We start from the raw sequence: 22,744 nt of genomic DNA, 5'->3' as shown, positions 1-22,744 counted from the left end.
CAAGGAAGTCTGCAAGGAACATAAGCTTTTATACAAAAAGCCGATATTTAAGCATGACATTGGGAATTTAATTACTTTTGCTTCAGGGGACTAAATTTCCCGGTTTAGGTGTATTTCAGGGGCAGATGAATGAGAGGACAATACGTACTTGTCTCACAGTTCGCTCCTGTATAGCCCATGATACAGGTACACGTGTACTGGTTGACCTCGTCCACACATTTGCCCCCTTTCTGACAGGGATTAGAGCTGCATTCGTTCGTATCTTAAATACAGGTATCATGTATATTTTTCACACATAGACTAATAAAAATAGGTTTTGCTTAAATCTTGTTACATTTTAGATATTCAATACTTAAATATAATCATACCTACTGCTTCTTTTAAAACACACCATTTAAGTGCTTGTCTATATTTCGTAGGCATACCTCATATATTTAAGCTCCATAAGTTCATGGGCACAGCCTGCTTGACACTACGATTATTACTTTACTTGACTGACTTAAGAGTATTTGAAACATTAGTTCAATTTATCACAGCCAGCAGCACATGCAGTGCTTTGATTTATTTTAATTATGTCAATGCATACCGAGTATCAATACAAAATTGTTATTTATAGCGCTTTAGATATCCAGTAGATCTAGCCAACTAAGCTTTGGTGTTCTACACTATTAACACTAATTTAACATTTACATATCAGTAATTTCACGTGACAGCGTTCAACATCTTTGAAATATGTTTTTATTTAAAATTCAGATTTGACACAACTATTAATTTTAAACTCGTATTTTACCATTCAATTGGTCTGGAAGAGCAAAACAAATTTTCAAACACGACCACGCCCATTATTGTGTATTCGGCCGCGTGGTCATTATGACGTCATTGGAGTTTAACTTTACCGCGCGTGGTTTTTAATTGCATTTACAGTGCAGCCCCTTGGTTTAAAACACTAATTCTACATTAACATACCAGTTTGGCAGAACTGACCCTCATACCCGTCCACACACGTGCACGTGTAACCAGCTACAACGTCGACGCACGTGGCGCCATTTACACACGCATGCGTTAAGCAGTCGTCCAAATCTAAAAAGGAGAATTAATGAATGGTGTGCCAAATATGTGTAATTGGGTACAATTCTTTGTATGAATTAGGAATTGGTTGTGTATACCCTTTTCATGTTCTTTTGAGTTCATTCACTGTGACCATTGTGTTTTAATTACCTGTCTTCTGACCATGACCATGTTGGCATAGGATTATAGTTTTTCCAGCCATTTCAATCATGTGATCTGTCATCAATTCAAGATGGCGGCAAATTCTAATCTAACTGATAATTAACTAATCCATTTACAATCACTTTTCTACATCGTTAACACCTTTAAAATATGATGTATATAAGATTAAGTAGTATCTTATTCTAATGATTGTATATGTCTATTTTCAGAATTCGATTCTCATGATTATCGTAGCTGTGTGAAGTTAGCTAAACATACGACATTGGCCATTGGACATTCAAAAGTGAAAGTCGTGCTAGCACGACATTGGACATTGGACATTCAAAATCGAATGTTGTGCTGGCACGACATTGGACATTGGACATTCAAAATCGAATGTTGTGCCAGCACGACATTGGACATTGGACATTCAAAAGTGAAAGTCGTGCTGGCACGACATTGGACATTGGACATTCAAAAGTGAAAGTCGTGCTAGCACGACATTGGACATTGGACATTCAAAATCGAATGTTGTGCTGGCACGACATTGGACATTGGACATTCAAAAGTGAAAGTCGTGCTAGCACGACATTGGACATTCAAAATCGAATGTTGTGCTGGCACGACATTGGACATTCAAAATCGAATGTTGTGCCAGCACGACATTGGACATTGGACATTCAAAAGTGAAAGTCGTGCTGGCACGACATTGGACATTCAAAAGTGAAAGTCGTGCTAGCACGACATTGGACATTGGACATTCAAAATCCAATGTCGTGCCAGCACAACATTGGACATTGGACATTCAAAATCGAATGTTGTGCTGGCACGACATTGGACATTGGACATTCAAAATCGAATGTTGTGCCAGCACGACATTGGACATTGGACATTCAAAAGTGAAAGTCGTGCTAGCAGTTAGCACATTTAAATCAATGTATGACATGTTTTATGAATGAATGTTTTTTTTTACCGACTTTAAATTAATTTTGATTGCATGCATTATTCGGATTTTTTGTTTATTTGAGATATTGTCTTGAAATTATTTGAAAAGGGTCAGAGATCACAAAGCAATGAACCATTATAAAATTTATTAACACCAAGAGAGCATTGTCATGACGATTCCATCGCAATATTTGAAACTTAAGCATGATTCAGATATATATGATGCCACATATGCAGAGAAAGATTCAAATGAATATACTTATGAATGGTCGTCGATTATATGTAGACAAACAGTGATAATGCTTTCAAAATGGCATATTTTTAATAAGCTTAATTGTTTACACATCACTGCTACACATCTAGTACCATTTATAAAGGAAGTGAAGATAATTATATCCACAGTATATAATGACATATGGAAAATATAGACATGCATTGATGATTCCTACAAGTATAAATGTAATCGTCCGTACATCTTTTTTATCTGGTTTTACGTAAACACAAAAAAATATTGTCAATGAGTCGATAAAGTAACCTATTCCTGCCTGTCGACTTGTTTTTTTATCGACTCAGTTAGTCGAACATGCTACGTCGTCTTCATTTGGTAAAGTTTATATGAAATAATTGTGTTCGATAAACCTTTTTGATAAGTCGACAGAATTACACAAAGCGTTTTATAATCAATCCCATCGACATTAAAGAATTCAAAATGACGTCTTCATCACATACGACATAAGTTCTTATAGGTTTTACAGAATATACAATTTATACATGTAAAATGTGACACCAGCGCCATTGGAAATGGCATCTTGGGCAGAACTGACAATGGTTGAAAGGGTTGATAGGAAACAAAGCGCAAATAATTATATAAACCCAACAAATGTGCACTTCAGTATGTGTTTATCTACAGAGCTTTAGAATAATTATATTACATTAATGAATGTGTCTGCATTTACATGGAAATATGTATGTATATCAATCGAAAGGATTGTTTTAATACAACTCTCAATAACAATGTTGCGGACTTTCAAATACAAGTTTCTTTGTTAAATATGTGTTAGGTACCTCAAATGTATAATATTGTCGGACATGGGTGTGACTTAAGGCAACATACACACACAGCTAAACTTGACAATGCATAAACCATTGGCGATAATGCTACATTTTGATGCATGGGGATCCCATATAATTTTGGTATTATTTTAAAGGGTACTCCTGACAGATAATTAATGAGTAAAAATGACCTTTGTCCAACAATTATTATTTGTATACTGGTTGTCGTTTCATTATATTTTATTTCTTAATATTTACCACTTCCATTGGATGCCTAAATAATATTTGGTCACTATGAATAGACAGATATACGTTATTATAAACCATATTTTAAAAAATAAAAGCCAAGTTGAATGTCATTATTTAACACAATAATTTGAATGGACAAATTAGAATTGCAGCCTTATCACCAGTCCAAGATTTCGGATATATATATTTCTGCCACCTCAGAAAAGTAGATTCAAACATTTGTCCATGCGTGAAATTCTTATCTTCCCAACGGGCAAAGATAAACAAGTACCCGTATGGAACTCTTTTTTATTGCCTTCACTTTGCTGCATCCAGAACTATTTAAAGAACGATTTGACTATTAACATAATCTGAATCACTGCGCGAATATCTATGACAACCAGGAACTTTTGAATGTCCAATGTCGTGCCAGCACAACATTCGATTTTGAATGTCCAATGTCGTGCTAGCACGACTTTCACTTTTGAATGTCCAATGTCCAATGTCGTGCCAGCACAACATTCGATTTTGAATGTCCAATGTCCAATGTCGTGCTAGCACGACATTTGATTTTGAATGTCCAATGTCCAATGTCATGCCAGCACAACATTCGTTTTTGAATGTCCAATGTCCAATGTCGTGCTAGCACGACTTTCACTTTTGAATGTCCAATGTCCAATGTCGTGCCAGCACAACATTCGGTTATGAATGTCCAATGTCCAATGTCGTGCCGGCACGACAATCGTTTTTGAATGTCCAATGTCCAATGTCGTGCCAGCACAACATTCGATTTTGAATGTCCAATGTCCAATGTCGTGCTAGCACGACTTTCACTTTTGAATGTCCAATGCCCAATGTCGTGCCAGCACAACATTCGATTTTGAATGTCCAATGTCCAATGTCGTGCTAGCACGACTTTCACTTTTGAATGTCCAATGTCCAATGTCATGCCGGCACAACATTCGATTTTGAATGTCCAATGTCCAATGTCGTGCCAGCACAACATTCGATTTTGAATGTCCAATGTCCAATGTCGTGCTAGCACGACTTTCACTTTTGAATGTCCAATGTCCAATGTCGTGCCAGCACAACATTCGATTTTGAATGTCCAATGTCCAATGTCGTGCTAGCACGACTTTCACTTTTGAATGTCCAATGCCCAATGTTGTGCCAGCACAACATTCGATTTTGAATGTCCAATGTCCAATGTCGTGCTAGCACGACTTTCACTTTTGAATGTCCAATGTCCAATGTCGTGCCAGCACAACATTCGATTTTGAATGTCCAATATCCAATGTCGTACCAGCACAACATTCGATTTTGAATGTCCAATGTCCAATGTCGTGCTAGCACGACTTTCACTTTTGAATGTCCAATGTCCAATGTCGTGCCAGCACAACATTCGATTTTGAATGTCCAATGTCCAATGTCGTGCTAGCACGACATTCGATTTTGAATGTCCAATGTCCAATGTCGTGCCAGCACAACATTCGATTTTGAATGTCCAATGTCGTGCTAGCACGACTTTCACTTTTGAATGTCCAATGTCCAATGTCGTGCCAGCACAACATTCGGTTATGAATGTCCAATGTCCAATGTCGTGCGGGCACGACAATCGTTTTTGAATGTCCAATGTCCAATGTCGTGCCAGCACAACATTCGATTTTGAATGTCCAATGTCCAATGTCGTGCTAGCACGACTTTCACTTTTGAATGTCCAATGTCCAGTGTCGTGCCAGCACAACATTCGATTTTGAATGTCCAATGTCCAATGTCGTGCTAGCACGACTTTAACTTTTGAATGTCCAATGTCCAATGTCGTGCCAGCACAACATTCGATTTTGAATGTCCAATGTCCAATGTCGTGCCAGCACAACATTCGATTTTGAATGTCCAATGTCCAATATCGTGCTAGCACGACTTTCACTTTTGAATGTCCAATGTCCAATGTCGTGCCAGCACAACATTCGATTTTGAATGTCCAATGTCCAATGTCGTGCCAGCACAACATTCGATTTTGAATGTCCAATGTCCAATGTCCTATGTTTAGCTAACTTCACACAGCTGATTATCGTGGTTATTCTCACGATTATGATTATCATTTTTACAAGTTGAACTCTCTACAATAAACCGTAAAAAACCTGACCCTAGAGTGGACTTATTATACAAATAAAACGACATTAATATAGCTGGTTTACGTACAACATATTTATGGACCAGCCGAGTATTTAATCTGTATATTACATATAATATTATATGGAATTGGCTTGACTTTCTGTTTCTAGTTATTTGGCTGCGTCTATGAAGATATTCGTACTTCCGTAAGATAAAGTATAAGTATAGTACTGTCATTCATTAAAAGTGATACTCGTATTTAAAAACCAATACATACACATATATAACGAACATAACTTTTGGGTGATAAAATATTCATTACTGGCAACAAGATTGTGACCGCTGAAAACGCACAAATAGTAAATGGATAGTGGGTCCTAACGATTTACAGTGATCAGCCTGTCTCATAAGGTAGAAATAGCGTGCTTTCTGCACCTTTATTTCAAATTAAACACAGTATCATTTACAAGGAACGTAGTTTTCGATATCTATTTATCCTTTTTAGTAAATTAAAACAACTGTATTAAGAGTGTTACATCTTAATTGAAAATAAGAGTGCATCTTTAAGAAACTACAGAATGGGTGGAGAAAGCAGGTTAATATGGTTAAGATTAACTTATTGTACGGGTGATTACAAAAAGGTGACATACTGTTTTGACATAAGTTGCCGCCCCATCCATCCACACATTCGCAAGTGAAACTGTTCACTTCGTCTACACACGTGCCGCTATTCTCACACGTGACAGTGGCGCAGTCGTCAATATCTGAGAAAAAACATATGTGACTTTTATATGTTGCTGTTTGTATTACCATTTTGTGGGTCCCTACAAGTCTGCTGTAGTAATATATCAGGACAGAGCAGAACATTTTTATTACACGTAAACATAACAGTTTTTTTGTTATATGTACATATAAGAATATCGACATGACAACTATACTATGTAGTGAGTAATTTATAGTATTTACATATCAAGGATGAACTGAAAATAGTTATATTGCAATTAATCGAAGTTAGTACAACAGGATTTTAATTTCGTATTCATATACCTGTTGGAACAGTCTTTTGCAATATATGACCTACTAACATGAAAAAAGGTATAAATGTCTCAACATTAGGATAAAACATGACCTAAATATTCTAAGTATTGAAAAACGCCCTACTTATCACGGTCATGGACCTATAAACCATGGACTGGCAACTGCCCCATATCGGTGAAACGATAAGAAATAATAATTTCCCCACAATCCTTAGCGCGCGCTTCGCAAATATCGGAAAATTCCGCCGAATCTCCAATCGGTGATTAACGGCGATCTTCGGTTATTTCCGCCAACTCTGCTAATAATGCCTTGTTCGTTATAGATTTAATTATAATTAATAACTGTGATTTTAATCAGATTCAATTTGACTATTATCAACTCAAATTAAAGTACCATGCATTTGAGTCAATTTTAATTAATGTTTTCCTAGGTATATATTCGGCCGATGTCGGACGTCTCGAAAATGACCACACGGTAAGATCTCGGAATGAAATCCCGCTGCACGCGTGAGTTTGAGGTTATCGCATTAACACAGATGAGAGTTGCCAATCCATGGTTTATAGGTCCATGTCACGGGGCACAAATTATCAAATATGAACAGTGACGGTGACACATTAGGCAAACACTTATAACGAAATGAAAATTCGAACACACGAAACCTTTATTCCTTAAACATTTAGATATACCTTATATTTAACAGACCTTTGAGTTTATTTTTATTTATTTGTGTGTTATTTAGAAACAAGCCTTCGAAAGATACTACAAACTTTAAATCGCAGTTTTTAAGTCGTATTTGATTGATATATCGAAATAAGTTATTAGCATTCGTAAAAGAGGATTTTGATAATTAGTACCTGTATCACACATAGTTCCAGTATAACCGGTGACACAGTTACACGCGTACCCGTTCACTTGGTCCACACACGTGGCGCCATTGTGACACACTGATGCCGGACAGTCGTCTATATCTGTAAAATTATCAATTTACTGTAAGAATCAAATGATCACACTTAAATAGTGTTGTTGTTTTTTTAAATCAGAAGAGTAAAGATTAAATCCTATCTAAACAACTAAAAGCTGCACTCTCACTGATGGAACGTTTTGACAACTTTTTTTACTTTTAGTCTAGGAACTAGCCAATTTTTGCGAAAATGCATTTAAACCAGTCATATAAGACTGCTGACAAAAATAGATTGCAGATATTTATATTAGTTTAAAAATTGATGTTTCTTAAACCGATAGTAAAACATTAATTTTGGAACGGAAATATGAAAATCTGCGATCTGATCTTTTTTCAGCAGTCTTGTATCACTGGTTTGCAGATATTTACGCAAAAAATTGCTCATTCCAAGACAAACAATAAAAAAGTTTCAAAAACGGTAAATCTGTGAGAGTGCAGCTTAAAGGCTGTAATAGATATGGTACATGAAGCTCTCGACTTCAGAAAGTAACTTAAAGGCCTCGTTCGGCATGATAATGTTGAACACTCAGATCAGAGATCTGATAGGGAGCACAAAGCAATTAAAATAAGAACAATACCCAGAAGTTGTGTACTATACACGGATTGGCGGGGGGGGGGGGGGCGGGGCATTTACGGCATTTAACTAGACCATTAAGAGAACTCAGTACTGATTTAACTACAACCATCACTACAGTGACACAAACACAACCACTACTACTGCCAAGTGTGTCTTACTTGTTTGACAAAGACTTCCAGTATAACCCAACACACACGTGCATGAGAACATATTGAAAAGATCATTACACGTGCCACCGTTATTGCACGTGACGGCTAGACATTCGTTGATTTCTGAAAATACAAGAAAATAAATGAGAACATATAGTTTATCCACAATTTATGTTGATTATTACGTTAACATATTTAATACATTTGATACCCCCAAAACTATAGAAATAATATAATATTAGTAAATGACCGAGTATTAATTATGAAATAATGGGATGATTAATGTATCACACAATTAATGCAAAATGTGTACATCTTAATTATAAAATGTCATACTTGATTGATATTAATTACTTAATTTGAAGAAAATACTTGAAATGAGATTTGTTCCAAAATCCAATGTATATATATATTAGTGATTACTGATAACGCTTATTAATGAAATAAATTAATATTGCTGTAAAAAGTTTATAACATATTATATTATAACATACTATCAACCAGTCAGACTGTCGAAAAGCTTTATAGAACTCTTCTCTTCATACGTTTCATAGAATCTAACCAACATGTGCTTAGATATAATAGAATCTAACCCACCTGTCCCACACGTGTCCCCCTCATATCCGGGCGCGCAATCGCAGATGTATCCATTAACCCCATCGTTACAGGTGGCGCCATTTTGACAAGGACTAGACGCGCACTCGTTAACGTCTTTAAAACAAAAATGGCAGATTCTGTATTTTTTAAGCGCGGCACATACCTAAAATATAGTATCGAAACATTTAATTCATTAATACACGAATCAAACTCCAGGTCATGCGATCAGGGGGGTCGAAAAGATGTTCAGTCCCTAGAGCTCAGAGAGGTCTCACTATTACCAAAATCATTCGGAACTCTTCGGTTATTTTCCATCGAAAACAACCACATATGATTGCCGGTATACCAGAACAAATAGGTCGTACAATTTTAAATAATAGTTTTAGTTAATTGTAATGTTATAACGTGTAGTTTGTATATCTAAGTTTTTAAAGTGACTGCCAGTGAAGTGATGTTATTCCATAAACAATTTAGATTCCCAAGAGTAAAATCATAATGTTTTACTGCTAAATTGAAATTACTACACGATCTACTTGCAAAGTAGTTCAATGTAAAGATTTCTGATATGTTAACCGTACATATACATCCGAGAATGTTTTTTCGATGCAAAATGGCCGAGATGTTCCGAATGTTTCCAGAACAAGACCAGGTAACGGTTTGTTGCACGAGCACTGTTTGTTAGGTTATAATTTGTATTAATATATGAAAAAATGTCACTTGAAATTGTGTTAAAACTTTGATAATCTCAAACATTTTATCATGTCATTTTGGTCCAGTGTGTTTTTAAAAGATTACGTACGCAGAAACTACAGTTTTCCTGTAGCACTTAATTTGCCTTTCTTTTCTTTATGGAAAACCTTTAAAAATGAAAAATTCACATATCAGTGTCATATTATTACCAGTTCGTTTTTTATATCATATGTTTTCTTCCCCCAAAACAAAAAATAGCATACTTTCATTGTGTTCAAACACAAAAAATAACACCGCACGCATCCAATTATTTTTTACCATTCGCAAAAACACAGACCTCTTACCGGCATGACATAAAAGATTGCTAGATTTTTTTTTATTATTTCTTAAAATGACACTCTTACTCAAAATCAATACATACACATGTATAACAAACATAAATTTTAAGTGATGAACCTTTGCTACTTACTAAATAATGCATTTATGGAAATATTAATTACTCATAACAAGATTGTAATCGTGTATTTAATAGCTGAAAACATATTAAATGATTGGTGAGTGCTAAAAGATTTACTGTGATATACTATCGTCTCATATGGTAGAAATACCGTGTTTCTTCAAAAGAACCATTGTTTTCGATATTTATTCATCCTTTTTTGTATTAACCATTGTATTAATTGTGGAAAATATTGTTTTTGGGATTAATAGTGCATCTTTAATACACAATCCCATGGCACCTACCTATCCCACAAAGTGGCCCTTCATACCCCGGCACGCATGTGCACGTGTACTCGTTGATTCCATCAACGCACGTGGCGCCATTTTCACACGCATGGTTCACACATTCGTTGATATCTGAAATTTGACACATCTTATTTAGAGAACCTAAATTTAGATTTTTAATAACAGTATTCATTTAAAGATCACTTACTATTTATTCTACAACTAATGGCAGTTTAAACAATAGTTTAAGCATTTTAAGCGTTTTTCTCTCTCACCTGAAGAGCAAAAGTCTAAATGTATTTTGGAATTAATTATGTTCATAAAATGATCTACTAAGTAATACATGTTTATATGAAAACAAAATATAATGATTTAAGTTTTTATTTCCATCAACCAAAACTGTTGAAATTATAAGTACTTGTTTCACAATCTCCGCCTGCGAATCCCGCCACGCATGCGCACGTGTATGTTGCCAGTCCGTCTGTACACGTGCCACCGTTCAAGCAAGGAGTAACTGCGCAGTCATCCGGATCTGAGGTGACACATGGCATACAGGTTTACAAAAAGAGCACGTTTATATAAAATAACAGTTCATTTAGGATACATTCTAAAGTAACTTATTAACATCATCAAGACATCATCATCATACCATCATCATCATCATCATCATCATCATCATCATCATCATCATCATCATCATCATCATCATCATCATCATCATCATCATCAACATCATCAGCAGCAGTAGTAGCAGCAGCAGCAGCAGCATAATCAGCAACAACATTATCATTATCATCATCAGCAGCATCAGCAGCAGCAGCAGCAGCAGCAGCGGCATACTCATACTTATACTCATCATCATCATCATCATTAATTGTTTTGCATATACTTACTGACGTCACAGTTTCCACCAGACCAACCAGTGGTACACGCGCAGGAATAATCTGCTATCTCATCTGTACACACGCCACCATTGGCACACGGTGAAAACAAACACTCGTCGATTTCTATGCAATGAAACGGTACTGGGGTGGTATTCAATATGCGACTTAATTCAATCGTATGGTCATACATTGCCTTTATTCTCTCTATTGGTCAGTTATAAATAACAAGTAATCCGATTAGCTACATCGTTCTTAGATCCAATTAAAGGGGCTAGACACAGTTGATACAATTGCAAGAAAAAAGAAAATTGTAAAAAGCTTACATAAAATTGACATCGTTGTGAATAACGCATTGAATTTTACTTACTGATGTATCAAATCGCTTACTACACACGCATATTTTACAGTTTTTGCACATTTTTTGCCAATTCGAAATTTACTAGGGTTGTCTACCATGTAAATTCCAGTCCCATTAAAACCGTCGGTATATTTATCTGTACTCATAAACAGATATAATTTAAACTGTGTAACCATTATGCGCTATTTGTTCACGGGGAATCGCCGATGAGACAGCAACATGATTTTTGCGTTTATCATTTTAATCATGTAAAGTCATGTATTATCGGCCTCGCATTGACAATTCTAGGCTTGTTTTGTTAAAATAATGTTTTTGTCGATTTTTGGATCATCTGGTATGTAGCCCATTTAAGACCAATATCATTAATTTTCTCTGCTGTTCATGTCCTTATTGAAAGCCGAGGTATAAGCCTTAAACAGATTCGACAAAAGCTTTTAAGAAAACATCGACCCATGAATTCATACATTACAGGATACAACGTATTTTAACGCAATAAAATAATGACACAAATTAAGCATTGAATTAGAGCATCACATTATTCAATGATGTCAGCCATTTGACACATAATGATAATTGTTTGGTTATGTATTAATGCAGCTCTTTAAAATAAACCTGTGCAGCTTAACGATGTAGCATCGCTTTCGTAACCATCGAGACACGTGCAGGTGCCTGTTACGCATGCGCTGAAGGCAATGTTGTCACAGAGTGCCGTGTTAACCGAGCAGTCGTCACCCAATTGTCCTTGAAACATATTGAAATAAGGGATTATGGCAACAATAACGAAGATTATAAGTATCTTCCATGGCCGAGAGTGTAAGATAGGTTCATCCAGACCCGAGCGTAGGGTGTTTTGCGGAAACGAGTCATACCGAGAGCCCACAGAAAACCCTGCTCGAGGGTTGGGATGAACACGAACGGCCATGGTAGATGCGTTTTCTCCCACCCCAGTGAAACAAAATAAAGTCTAATTGTATTTTTTTCGCTGGAACTATTTTGTGTGTGATAATGTGTTTCTTTCCATATATAGATATGCGCGCAGTGATTCGAATGTAATGTAAATTTGACCAGATAGTCAAATGGTTCTTTAAGTAGTTCTGAGGAGAGTATAGCATTATTTCTTGAATGCAGCGTACAGACGACGGTCATCAACAAGGGAGGTAATTGCGCGAAGACAATATAAAAGTAGTTCCTGACGGGTACTATCTTTATCTTTGCCCGTGGGCAAGATAAGGTTTTCCGGCATGGTCAAATATTTGGATGTACTTATCTGGAGTGGGAGAAAAAAATAAATGTCGAGAACGTCTTAAAAGGGGAACATGGATTGGAACAATGAAGTCAGGGATATACCCTGAAAAAATTAAGACAAATCTGACACGATTTAACTCACTGATGTACAGAAAAAAAAATTCTATGTTTACTCAAGGCCCCAATTTCTCGAATCTTCTTAAGCCTTACAGAATTACATGTAATAGCTTATTTTAATAAGCCAAAATAGATAATTTAATTGAATTTTGATAAATGCAAATTGCTTTATTGTTATAATCATAAAGTTAATTCCTATTTAAAGTATATAAACTCTAAAAGATATTACGCAATTTATTGAAAAACAAAAATAGTGAGCTTAATTTGATCCTGATATAAGGGATTTAAGAAGTTTCGAGAATTTGGAGCCTGAAAATCTGGGGTTGAAAAAAATGAACTGGAATTCGCGGCAAGAAAAAAAACACTTGTTGCCACTTTTCACATATTGATTAAACTTGGAACAACTAAAAATAACGAATTTACCTGACAGACATGTCGGGGCGGTTCCGCTCCAATTGTGATCCGTTTGGCAAGTGCGCGTGATGTCATCACTCAACTGAAAACCCGCTGAGCAGGAGTACGTTGCTACTTCATTAAGAACCGTGTCTGCGTACGAAACTCCGCCGTTTAATGGGGCCGTTAGGTCGCCACAGTCTTAAGATAACCAAAAAATAGTTCATTTTTGAATGTCGTGCAAAATCAGGGGCGGATCCAGGATTTGACGTTAGAGGGGTCGTAACATAGGGGGGTGAACTTTTGTCTTGCGCCCCTCCCTAAAACCTGAAATTATTTTGGTTTAAAGTGTTGACCGGGGGTATTCCCCTATGAACATTTTAAAAACTTCTAGTCCGAAACTGTGCATTTTGGGCGATTTTATTATTATTTTTTCTCCTATGGTGAAATAAAAAGTAATTTTCGACGCCGGGTGTGCACCATCCCCCCAGGATCCGCTAATGGAAATGCACGTAACAAAGCTGTCGTATTGGATGGTTAAGAAAGCATCAAGAAAATCCAATTCGACAATTTTTGTCATGTTAAATAAAATATTATACAAAAATGGGAGAAAACAACAGTTCCTGATTTATCAATTTGATTCGTTCTTGCTCCTCTATTATATTCCCTAAATGTTATTGATAACGTCCAAATTCTAACATTGATTGTTCCAGAATATTGAGATGACCGTATGTTTTAAAATAAGAGTCAAGAAATTTAGGTTCCTATTTTCTAGCCATTAATACGTATTATCATTATCAAGATTACATAATAATTTAAGTACCTTCAAAACATGTTGGCGCTGTTCCGGACCACGCTGGACCCGTTTCACACGTACGCACGGCATTGCCGACCCGTTTAAAGGTGGCTAAACATGTATACGTCGCAACCTCGTTTAGGATTGTGTTCGCGTAAGTTACGTCACCGTTCAACGGGGCTGTTAATGCTCCACAATCTATTTTGGGGAAAAAAACATACACATATACACATACAAGTGACCATAGAATACTATGTATCAAAGGAAAGAGTGCAATTTTATTTGAAAGTGACTCGCTTATGGTTTGTAAAATGCACTTATTTAATTACGAAAAAAATGTGGCAAATCATATGGAGTGTAAAAAAAAACAAAAAAAACAAAGGCTGGAACCTTCAGCAAATGTTGATATTTGCTCAAATATCGTCTTTGGAGACCACAATTTTCATTAGCGTTTTCAGAAGCATTACCGGGGAAACTAATTTTTGATCCGAATACATGAGCAAGTCACTTTAAGAACGTCCGTTTTTTCCGTTCATTTCATGAAAGAAAACAAACACCACAAGACACGAATGAAAATCGTAGTGAGTGCACACACTGATGCACGCGCCATCTCGAAGTATTAGATGTATGAGATGATATTTGAAAATGATATACAGTCGAACCTTGTTTGCACGAACTCCCAGGGACCGGCAAAAATAACTCGCGGCTCGGAAAATTTGAGCCAAGCGGGGATTCTTATATGCAGTAGAAAAATATCGGTCCTTGAAATTTAGTTCGAGCCAACGAGGAAATCGAGCAAAGCGACCTCGAGCGAACGGGGTTCGACTATAAGGACATTTCAAAAATGAAACGGGCGTTAGATTTTAGAAACATCTAAATCTTCAAGAATACTTTTATCATAACGTTTCGTTAAATAACATGTTTTGTTCAATAATATATTCAGATTATAGTTTACCGCCATCCCTTCGGGCGGTTTTTAAATTCCTTAAATTTTGACAGCTCTTACATTCGAAAAGACCATTCGTTTTCTTTGCGGTTATTTTTTGGTCTGGAACCAATGTCTAGTTACTTTTTAAAGTCAAAGAACATATTCTTATCCGAAAACTATATTGCTGTTGTGAATTTGATTATATTCATGAAATAAATATAAGACAAACACCTTCCTACTTTACTCTTACTATTTACTATTTGCCAATTATATTTGTAAAATGAACATGCTTTATATCCTTTACATTGTGAAACTCATATATTCCTTATAAGATCCATCCTATGCGCTATTACCTTAGGCTTATGTCTTATAGTTTGATTTGTTGTTTAAATGTATTTATATGTCTCAAGAAACTATGTAGTTTACGTGTTCTGTTCTGTTCTTTACATTCATCTTATGTATTTGAGAAACAACACCTGACCGCCCTCAGTATTTTATATAATTTATAAAAACACAATATTAATAGAATTAAAATTTTCAACACACAGTACCACTTTTACTGACCTTCAACACATGAAGGGTCTGTTCCATCCCATGAGCCGGTGTTTCCACATGTTCTTGCAGCGTTACCGGCAAGTTGGTAATCAGCGTCACACGAATACGTGGCTACCTGGCCGTCGTACGTTAACGGATGGGACACTGCACCGTTTGGTGGAGCGGTTAACGCACCGCAGTCTGTATTGAAAAAAAGAATTCTAAGTCGTGTCAACGCTTTCGTTTATGCACTTTTGTAATGGCGTATTTTTAAACATTAACATTTTAAATTTTAAATGACAATCCAAAGTCATTACGTGAAGTAATAGGATTAATTCTACATATATCCATAACATCAACAATAATATTAAAATGCAATTACCGATAAAGCACGTGGGTTCCGCCCCATCCCAACCACCTTCTACGCACGTGCGAGTATTGGTCCCCACAAGCACGTAACCACCATTGCACGTGTAAGTGCCTATAGAGTTGAGAATGGTGTCAGGGTGGTTCACTCCGAGATTACCCGTGGTTACAAGGGCTCCACAATCTGAAAAACAAACCATATGAAGGTTTATAGTAAATTTTATTATTTAACACCAGTACTTAAAAAGGGGCTACAAAGCTGAGTATGTTGTCACCATAGCAATTGAAACATTCAGAACACCTCGGCTAAAACAATCGGAACACCTCGGCTACAACAGTCGGAACTACTTTGCTACAACACTCGGACAATTCGCCTCCACAGTCGGAACACCTTGGCTACAGTAGTCGGAATAACGTTGATACAATAATCGTTCCACCACGGCTACAGCAGTCGGAACACCTTGGCTACAATAGTCGGAACACCTCGGCTACAACAGTCGGAACACCTCGGCTACAACAGTCGGAACACCTCGGCTACAACAGTCGGAACACCACGGCTACAACAGTCGGAACACCTTGGCTTCAATTGTCGGGACAGCTCGGTAACAACATTCAGAACACATCGGCTACGACAGTCAGAACTACTCGGCTACAGCAGTCGGAACACTTCGACTACAACAGTCGGACAGCTCGGTTACAACAGTCGGAACACCTCGGCTACAACAGTCGGAACACCTAGGCTACAACAGTCGGAACACTTTGGCTACAACAGTCGGAACACCACGGCTACAACAGTCGGAACACCTCGGCTACAATAGTCAGAACACTTTAGCTACAACAGTCGGAACAACACGGCTACAACAGTCGGAACACCACGGCTACAACAGTCGGAACACCTAGGCTACAACAGTCGGAACACCTTTAGACTGGTACCCTTATTCTCTTTTCTACAAAAAGAGACCGGTATCAGCTAAACCAGGTGCCCGTCGTACAATCGAAAAGTATTAGGAATACGGGAACCAAATCAAAATGGCGGTGTAAGGAGTAAACAATCAGGAGAGCCGATGTAAAAAACGTTTTTGTTTTCCTTTGTATAAAATGTTTTATATTGATGTTATTCACTCCATTTCCGACGAATATACATAATCGAAATCTTATTTCTTTATTTACCAAAATGACAAACTTAGTTGAATAATTATACTTCAGAAGTCGGTACCGTCTTTTTGGGGAAAAAATTTGCATGTCACCTTGATACGTTTTTTAGATAAAATGTGTTATTTTTAACTATTCATTGCATGGCACATAGCATTTTTTAGATTAATTATACTTTTTTCTTTGATTATATATGACTATTCTTGACATTTTTAATATTTTTGACATATGTGCCCTCGTTTTTTTTCGAATAGTTTGAGGTTTCAAAAATATGATAACTGCATAAAAATTATGTGCAAATTGTTATGGATACTTTTTTAATGTTTTTGCACATTTTCATGGATTTTCTAATGTTATCTGTAGTTATTTGTGTTATTATTGTAAACTTATAATCAAATTCCATGTACATAGCATGTGATATCTGGTGATATTGGTAATAATGTGGATTTTTTAATGTTAGACCACAGGGAGCAGAAACAAATTATTTGTATATATTCTAGCCTAAAGGAATATAGATATATACATAAAGAACAGAATAAAAATAATTTGTTTCTGCCCCCTGTGTGTTGGACAAAATTTGTTTGAAGAAAAGTAACAACTTACAATGTATCAGTGTGGACTATGCAGTCTATGCTCATTTTTACAAGTATCTTGAAATTCTCCTATTTCATTGAATATTCACCATTATTTTATGAATAAAGATTTCAGTATTGATATTTGTTAAATCTTAAATTAATTTTGCTCTTTTTATCAATAAGGGGATTTTTTTGGATTGAACCCTATTCTTATTGATGGATTTTTAATTCCCCGCCATAGAGTGGGGAGGGGTTTATAAGAATGCACTTCGTTCGTCTGTCCATCTGTCTGTAACATTTTGTGTTCACACTATAACTTACTTATGCATTGATGGATTACCATATAACTTTGTACAAATGTTTTCCTCATTGAGACGATGTGCAGTGACCTTGACCCGGTTCCATACCTCAAAGGTCAAGGTCACACAAGAGTTCACATGCTCGTGTCTGCACCATAACTTATACATTGATGGATTACCATATATCCTTTTTTTTAGCCAAAATAAACTTGACATTGAAATTACCTACAAAGTTGGTTAATAAAATGACTGTATGCCCTCGTTACTGTACTATTATTAATGATTTTTGTACTTATTCTGGTAAGAAATTATATATTTACGACATTATGCTCCATGCTGCTCTTTACTCAGCCACTGTAGTTTTAAGAAAAACACTTCTTACCATGTAGAAAGAGTTCTGGGTTCAAATCCCAGCGGTGGCCAACTAGAAAAGCATTCAGGGGCTTTTAAATTCTTGTCATTTTTTTACAAACCAGAAAAGTATCAAACCTTTCTTTGCGAAAATTGGAACATTCTTGTCAATATTATATAGTCCATTGTAATTCTATTTTTACAATAAATATATTGTTTCGACTGACTGGTCTTGAGTTTGAATTACATGCGAATCAATATTATATTGATATACTGGTAATTTATTTTATCTTATGAAATTTCATAAACACATTATCTATTATAATATTGATCATATATATATATATATTAGTGATGTTCCGATGATCGATTATAATCGAAAATCGATTGGTTGGGCCTGAAATCGGCGACAACCGATTGTTTTTGGTTATAATCGATCATCGAACAAAAAAATTGAAAAAAAATATTAATAAGTGTTCAGATGTTATCTTTAACAAAATGATGAAAGCCACAATGAGCAAGAAAATAACTATTTTTTTTACAACAACACTTAGTAACTTCATAACTTCAATCATAGAGATAATGTATATGCATATGATGATTAAGAGTTTAATACTGTGTCTGAATAAAACTTCACTTTAGGTTCTATCTAGTATTTAAAAAAAAAAGATTGTACTATCGATAATCGGTTACATGAGTGGAACCGATTATCGATAGTAAAATTAGAACCGATTCCCAACACTAATATATATATCAGTGAATATTACAAACATTGAGGTTTGTTTAAAGTTTCATTCCAATTTAAGAATGTCTTAAATTTTATCAGTGCTAAAAATGGCTAATGTGCCAGCAGTTGAAATTAACACAAGCCCGTAAGCCCAGCAGTGGTAAGATGTCTTCCAGGCTTGCTTAAATTCTGTAATTTATATAGCAGGACTTGTTAGAAAATTTCATGCCAAGCAATTAACATTAAGATACATTTACAATTATGCCTAGAAATAGTATAAAGCCAGCTGTAAGTGAATTTACATGAAGATTTTTGAAGATTTTTTGAATTTCAACCTGTTTATAAAATTGTATATATTATTTTGTGGCATACTGTGTGTACGATACAGTTAAGGCCCCTTTAAATACCAAATTACGGACATAACAGACTATGGAAATTACTGACCAGACATAACGGACCATATTTAGGGACATTACTGACCATCTTGGGAAACTTACAAATCATGCTTTATAATGTTATTAACATTTTTTTTTTAATTTATTAACTCCAACTGATGTTTAAAACTGGGAATTTCTGTTGCATAAATCAGTGTTAATTAGTTGTAATTGTGGCCCGTAATTATAATTGGTATATAATAAAAGAAACAAACATTATACTGACAGCCTTTAATTAGCAATCATGAAAGTGTGAAAACCCAGTGTGATGGGGTTCTGTCACTGAACCTTTCAATTAAAACAGATGAAACGGAAAACAAACAAATATGACAATCCAAAGTTTATTTCAGAAAGCAATCTATCACCTATAAGAACATATAAATATTCACATTCGCAAGTATACATAAGTTGTATGTAAAATTATAAATCATTGTCTATAATTGACCTCAAATATGGCATTTGATAGATTTTGTTCTAAAACAGTGAGTGATGTCATGGACCTATAAACCATATACATGTATATGGTTTATAGGTCCGTGGTGATGTATAGTTCATGGTTCATAATGTCCCGAAATATGGTACATTATAAAGTAAAAACAAACTATGAGTTAAATTATATATCATTGTCTGCAAATATGGTATGTTATAAAGTCAAAACAAACTGTTAGAAAAATTATATATCATGTTCCATAATGTCCCTATGGTCTGTAATGTCCGTGACCCTATATACCTGTATACATGTTTTAAATATTCTTTACCTTAGCTTAATGCTTGAACCAAAATCTGAAACTGAGACCATGTGACTTCTGGGCGCTAGACGAATGAAAATATTTTGCTTTATCTTAATGAATACCAGTACTGTATATGAGATAAATTTACTTATTAAATAATTGCTTATTGGTTATAATCTTACCTTACAGACATCAATCCACTCATTTTGTTTGATTATCAGTGCAGGTGTAACGCCATAAATATAGTTGGAATATAATCCAGCTAATAGATATGGGTCGATAGAATTGACTAGCTACATCTGTACAGATGTATTATTGTGACACTTTTAAATGATTCCAATGCATCTCCATAAACTTGATATGCGGTCCTTCAGGTGTGAGTTTCTTACAACAGGATCAAGCTATACTATTTTTGTTTTATTAAAATTTGTTTTCATGTTTACGTTAATCACTTAATGAGAGTTTTTAGACTTCAATAAAGAAATCTTTATGATATATCAGTTGCGAGCCACGACGACCACTCAGTTGGGCTAATGAATTCATATCAAGGACCTTGACTGAGATAAATGAATCAAGGCGATTATCTTGTTAAATTAATCAGTCAACAAGAGATATTTCTAGAAAATCCTGTCGTCTCATTCATTACTTTGGTGCAAGTGCCGCCATTTTGTTGACATTGATAACTGACGAGCACCTGCTGATCCGGATTGGCGCATACCTGTCGTTAGATTTTTATCAAAAAGTAACGAAGGGTACCAGTCTAGACACCTCGGCTACAACAGTCGGAACACCTCGGCTACAGCAGTCTGAACAACTATAATACAACAGTCGGAACACTTTGCCTACAACAGTCGGAACACCTCGGCTACGTAAGTCGAAATACTTCGGCTACAACAGTAAGAATAACTCGGTTACAACAGTCGGAACACCTAGGCAATGGCACTTGTCAGTTCATAGACGTCCTCATTGGCAGGTACATTTTTTTAATTGCCTTGATATTTAGTCTAATGATATCCTCAAAACCATTTGTTTTAAACAACCATTTTCTTTAAAGAAATGCATAAACATGGCGGGCAAAACGTTTCATGTATAGTTAAATGATCGTTTTCTTTACACCGTTTATACCCAACAAATCCCGTCCGCCGTTCATTTCGTGGGGCCTTACCAGTAAAAACACAGTCTAAAATACCAATTTACCATATATACACATAGGTGCTGTTCCGGACCAAGAACCGTCGGCCTGACATGTTCGGGTGGCGTCACCGTTGACCAACCGGAAGTCCTGATTGCAGCTATATGTAGCTATATTCGTCACTGTCGTGTCTGGGTATGCGACTGTTCCATCCACAGGACTGACCAGGACGCCACAGTCTGTGAGTGATATTGATGTGTTTTTAAGGGTTTATTATATACAAGTATTTTCTGTATGACAACCCAACACATATTTACGAATGAGTTTCTTGAACCGACGGCTTTTCTAAGATGTTCTTACTGTTTGAAACGTACGAGAAATATGGACTATAATAAGCTTACAAAGCTTTGTTTTGGTCCAAAACAGTACCATATAAACAACGTAATAAAGGTTTATCACTCAAATTTAAATGTCATACATGTGTATTGATTTTGAATAAGAGTGTCACTTTAAGCCTACCTGCATAGTGTATGAGCACGAGCCTTAATATTATTCTATAAAACACATGTACATGTATAACCATTAAAAATACCTTCAACACATGTTGGCGCTGTTCCGGACCAAGTTGGACCCGTTTCACACGTGCGCAAGGCATTACCGACCAATTTAAAGGTGGCTGAACATGTATACGTCGCAACTTCATTGAGGACTGTATTCGCGTAAGTAACGTCACCGTTCGTCGGGACTGTAAGTGCTCCACAATCTGTTTTCAAGGAACAAAATACAAGGTACACATTGAAAACCCTGTTTAACGTGTGCTTTAGTGTGATTACGTCCATGTGATTTTCGTTCATTTGGAATGCGACAAAACACATTATGTTACATGTTCGAAATATACCGTAATTGCACACAAAAATCAAAGCATTCAGGTATTCGAAAATGATATACAGATGTTTTCATCATGTAATGTACCAGTCAATTGTAACCACGCCCCCCAGGTCCGGTAAATAGCGGGGATTTTGATTTTTGGTCCAGCCAAGCCCGGGTAAAATCCCCGTCCTGCGGGGACGAACTGCTGGTATTACCCCCGCCTAATGCCCCCGACCCCAGGGACCATATGTAAGGCCCATTCCCCGCTATTTTTGGTACGAAGACAAAACCACTGCATTCACCCAGCACTGCGGGGCCTCCTGGACGGTAAAAACACGGCCCTTTTCCTCGGCTATCCCCGGTTTACCGCCGGACCTGGGGAAGCATGGTTACAATTGACTGGTGCATAACTGGCGTTCGATGTAAAACAAATGAGGAACTATTCAAAGAAACTTTTGTGAGAATCGTTTAGTATACGATAATATCATGTTATGACTTTATTATGTCGCTGTCTTACATTCATCAAAATGCAAGTTGGTTCTGAACACTCAAACAAAGTCGTTGTGT

At 36.1% G+C, this 22,744-nt stretch overlaps 1 protein-coding gene across 1 annotated transcript in view; it reads right to left on the bottom strand.

The window, feature by feature from the left end:
- LOC128237908 (neurogenic locus notch homolog protein 1-like) overlaps nucleotides 1-11,359 on the bottom strand; it is a 41,659-nt gene extending 30,300 nt beyond the window's left edge. The window contains exons 1-9 of the mRNA XM_052953485.1: nucleotides 11,179-11,359; nucleotides 10,704-10,817; nucleotides 10,304-10,417; nucleotides 8,873-8,986; nucleotides 8,285-8,398; nucleotides 7,443-7,556; nucleotides 6,201-6,314; nucleotides 967-1,080; nucleotides 149-262 (exon numbers count right to left, since the gene is read on the bottom strand). Coding sequence (XP_052809445.1) covers nucleotides 149-262; nucleotides 967-1,080; nucleotides 6,201-6,314; nucleotides 7,443-7,556; nucleotides 8,285-8,398; nucleotides 8,873-8,986; nucleotides 10,304-10,417; nucleotides 10,704-10,817; nucleotides 11,179-11,359 — 1,093 coding nt within the window. The remainder of the gene's footprint in view (nucleotides 1-148; nucleotides 263-966; nucleotides 1,081-6,200; nucleotides 6,315-7,442; nucleotides 7,557-8,284; nucleotides 8,399-8,872; nucleotides 8,987-10,303; nucleotides 10,418-10,703; nucleotides 10,818-11,178) is intronic.
- Nucleotides 11,360-22,744: the final 11,385 nt, after the last annotated feature.

This window comes from Mya arenaria, chromosome 6 (assembly GCF_026914265.1).
Source record: "Mya arenaria isolate MELC-2E11 chromosome 6, ASM2691426v1".
NCBI lineage: Eukaryota > Metazoa > Mollusca > Bivalvia > Myida > Myidae > Mya > Mya arenaria.
The sequence above is the reverse complement of the archived record's forward strand: the minus strand, read 5'-3'. Positions and strand labels throughout refer to the sequence as shown.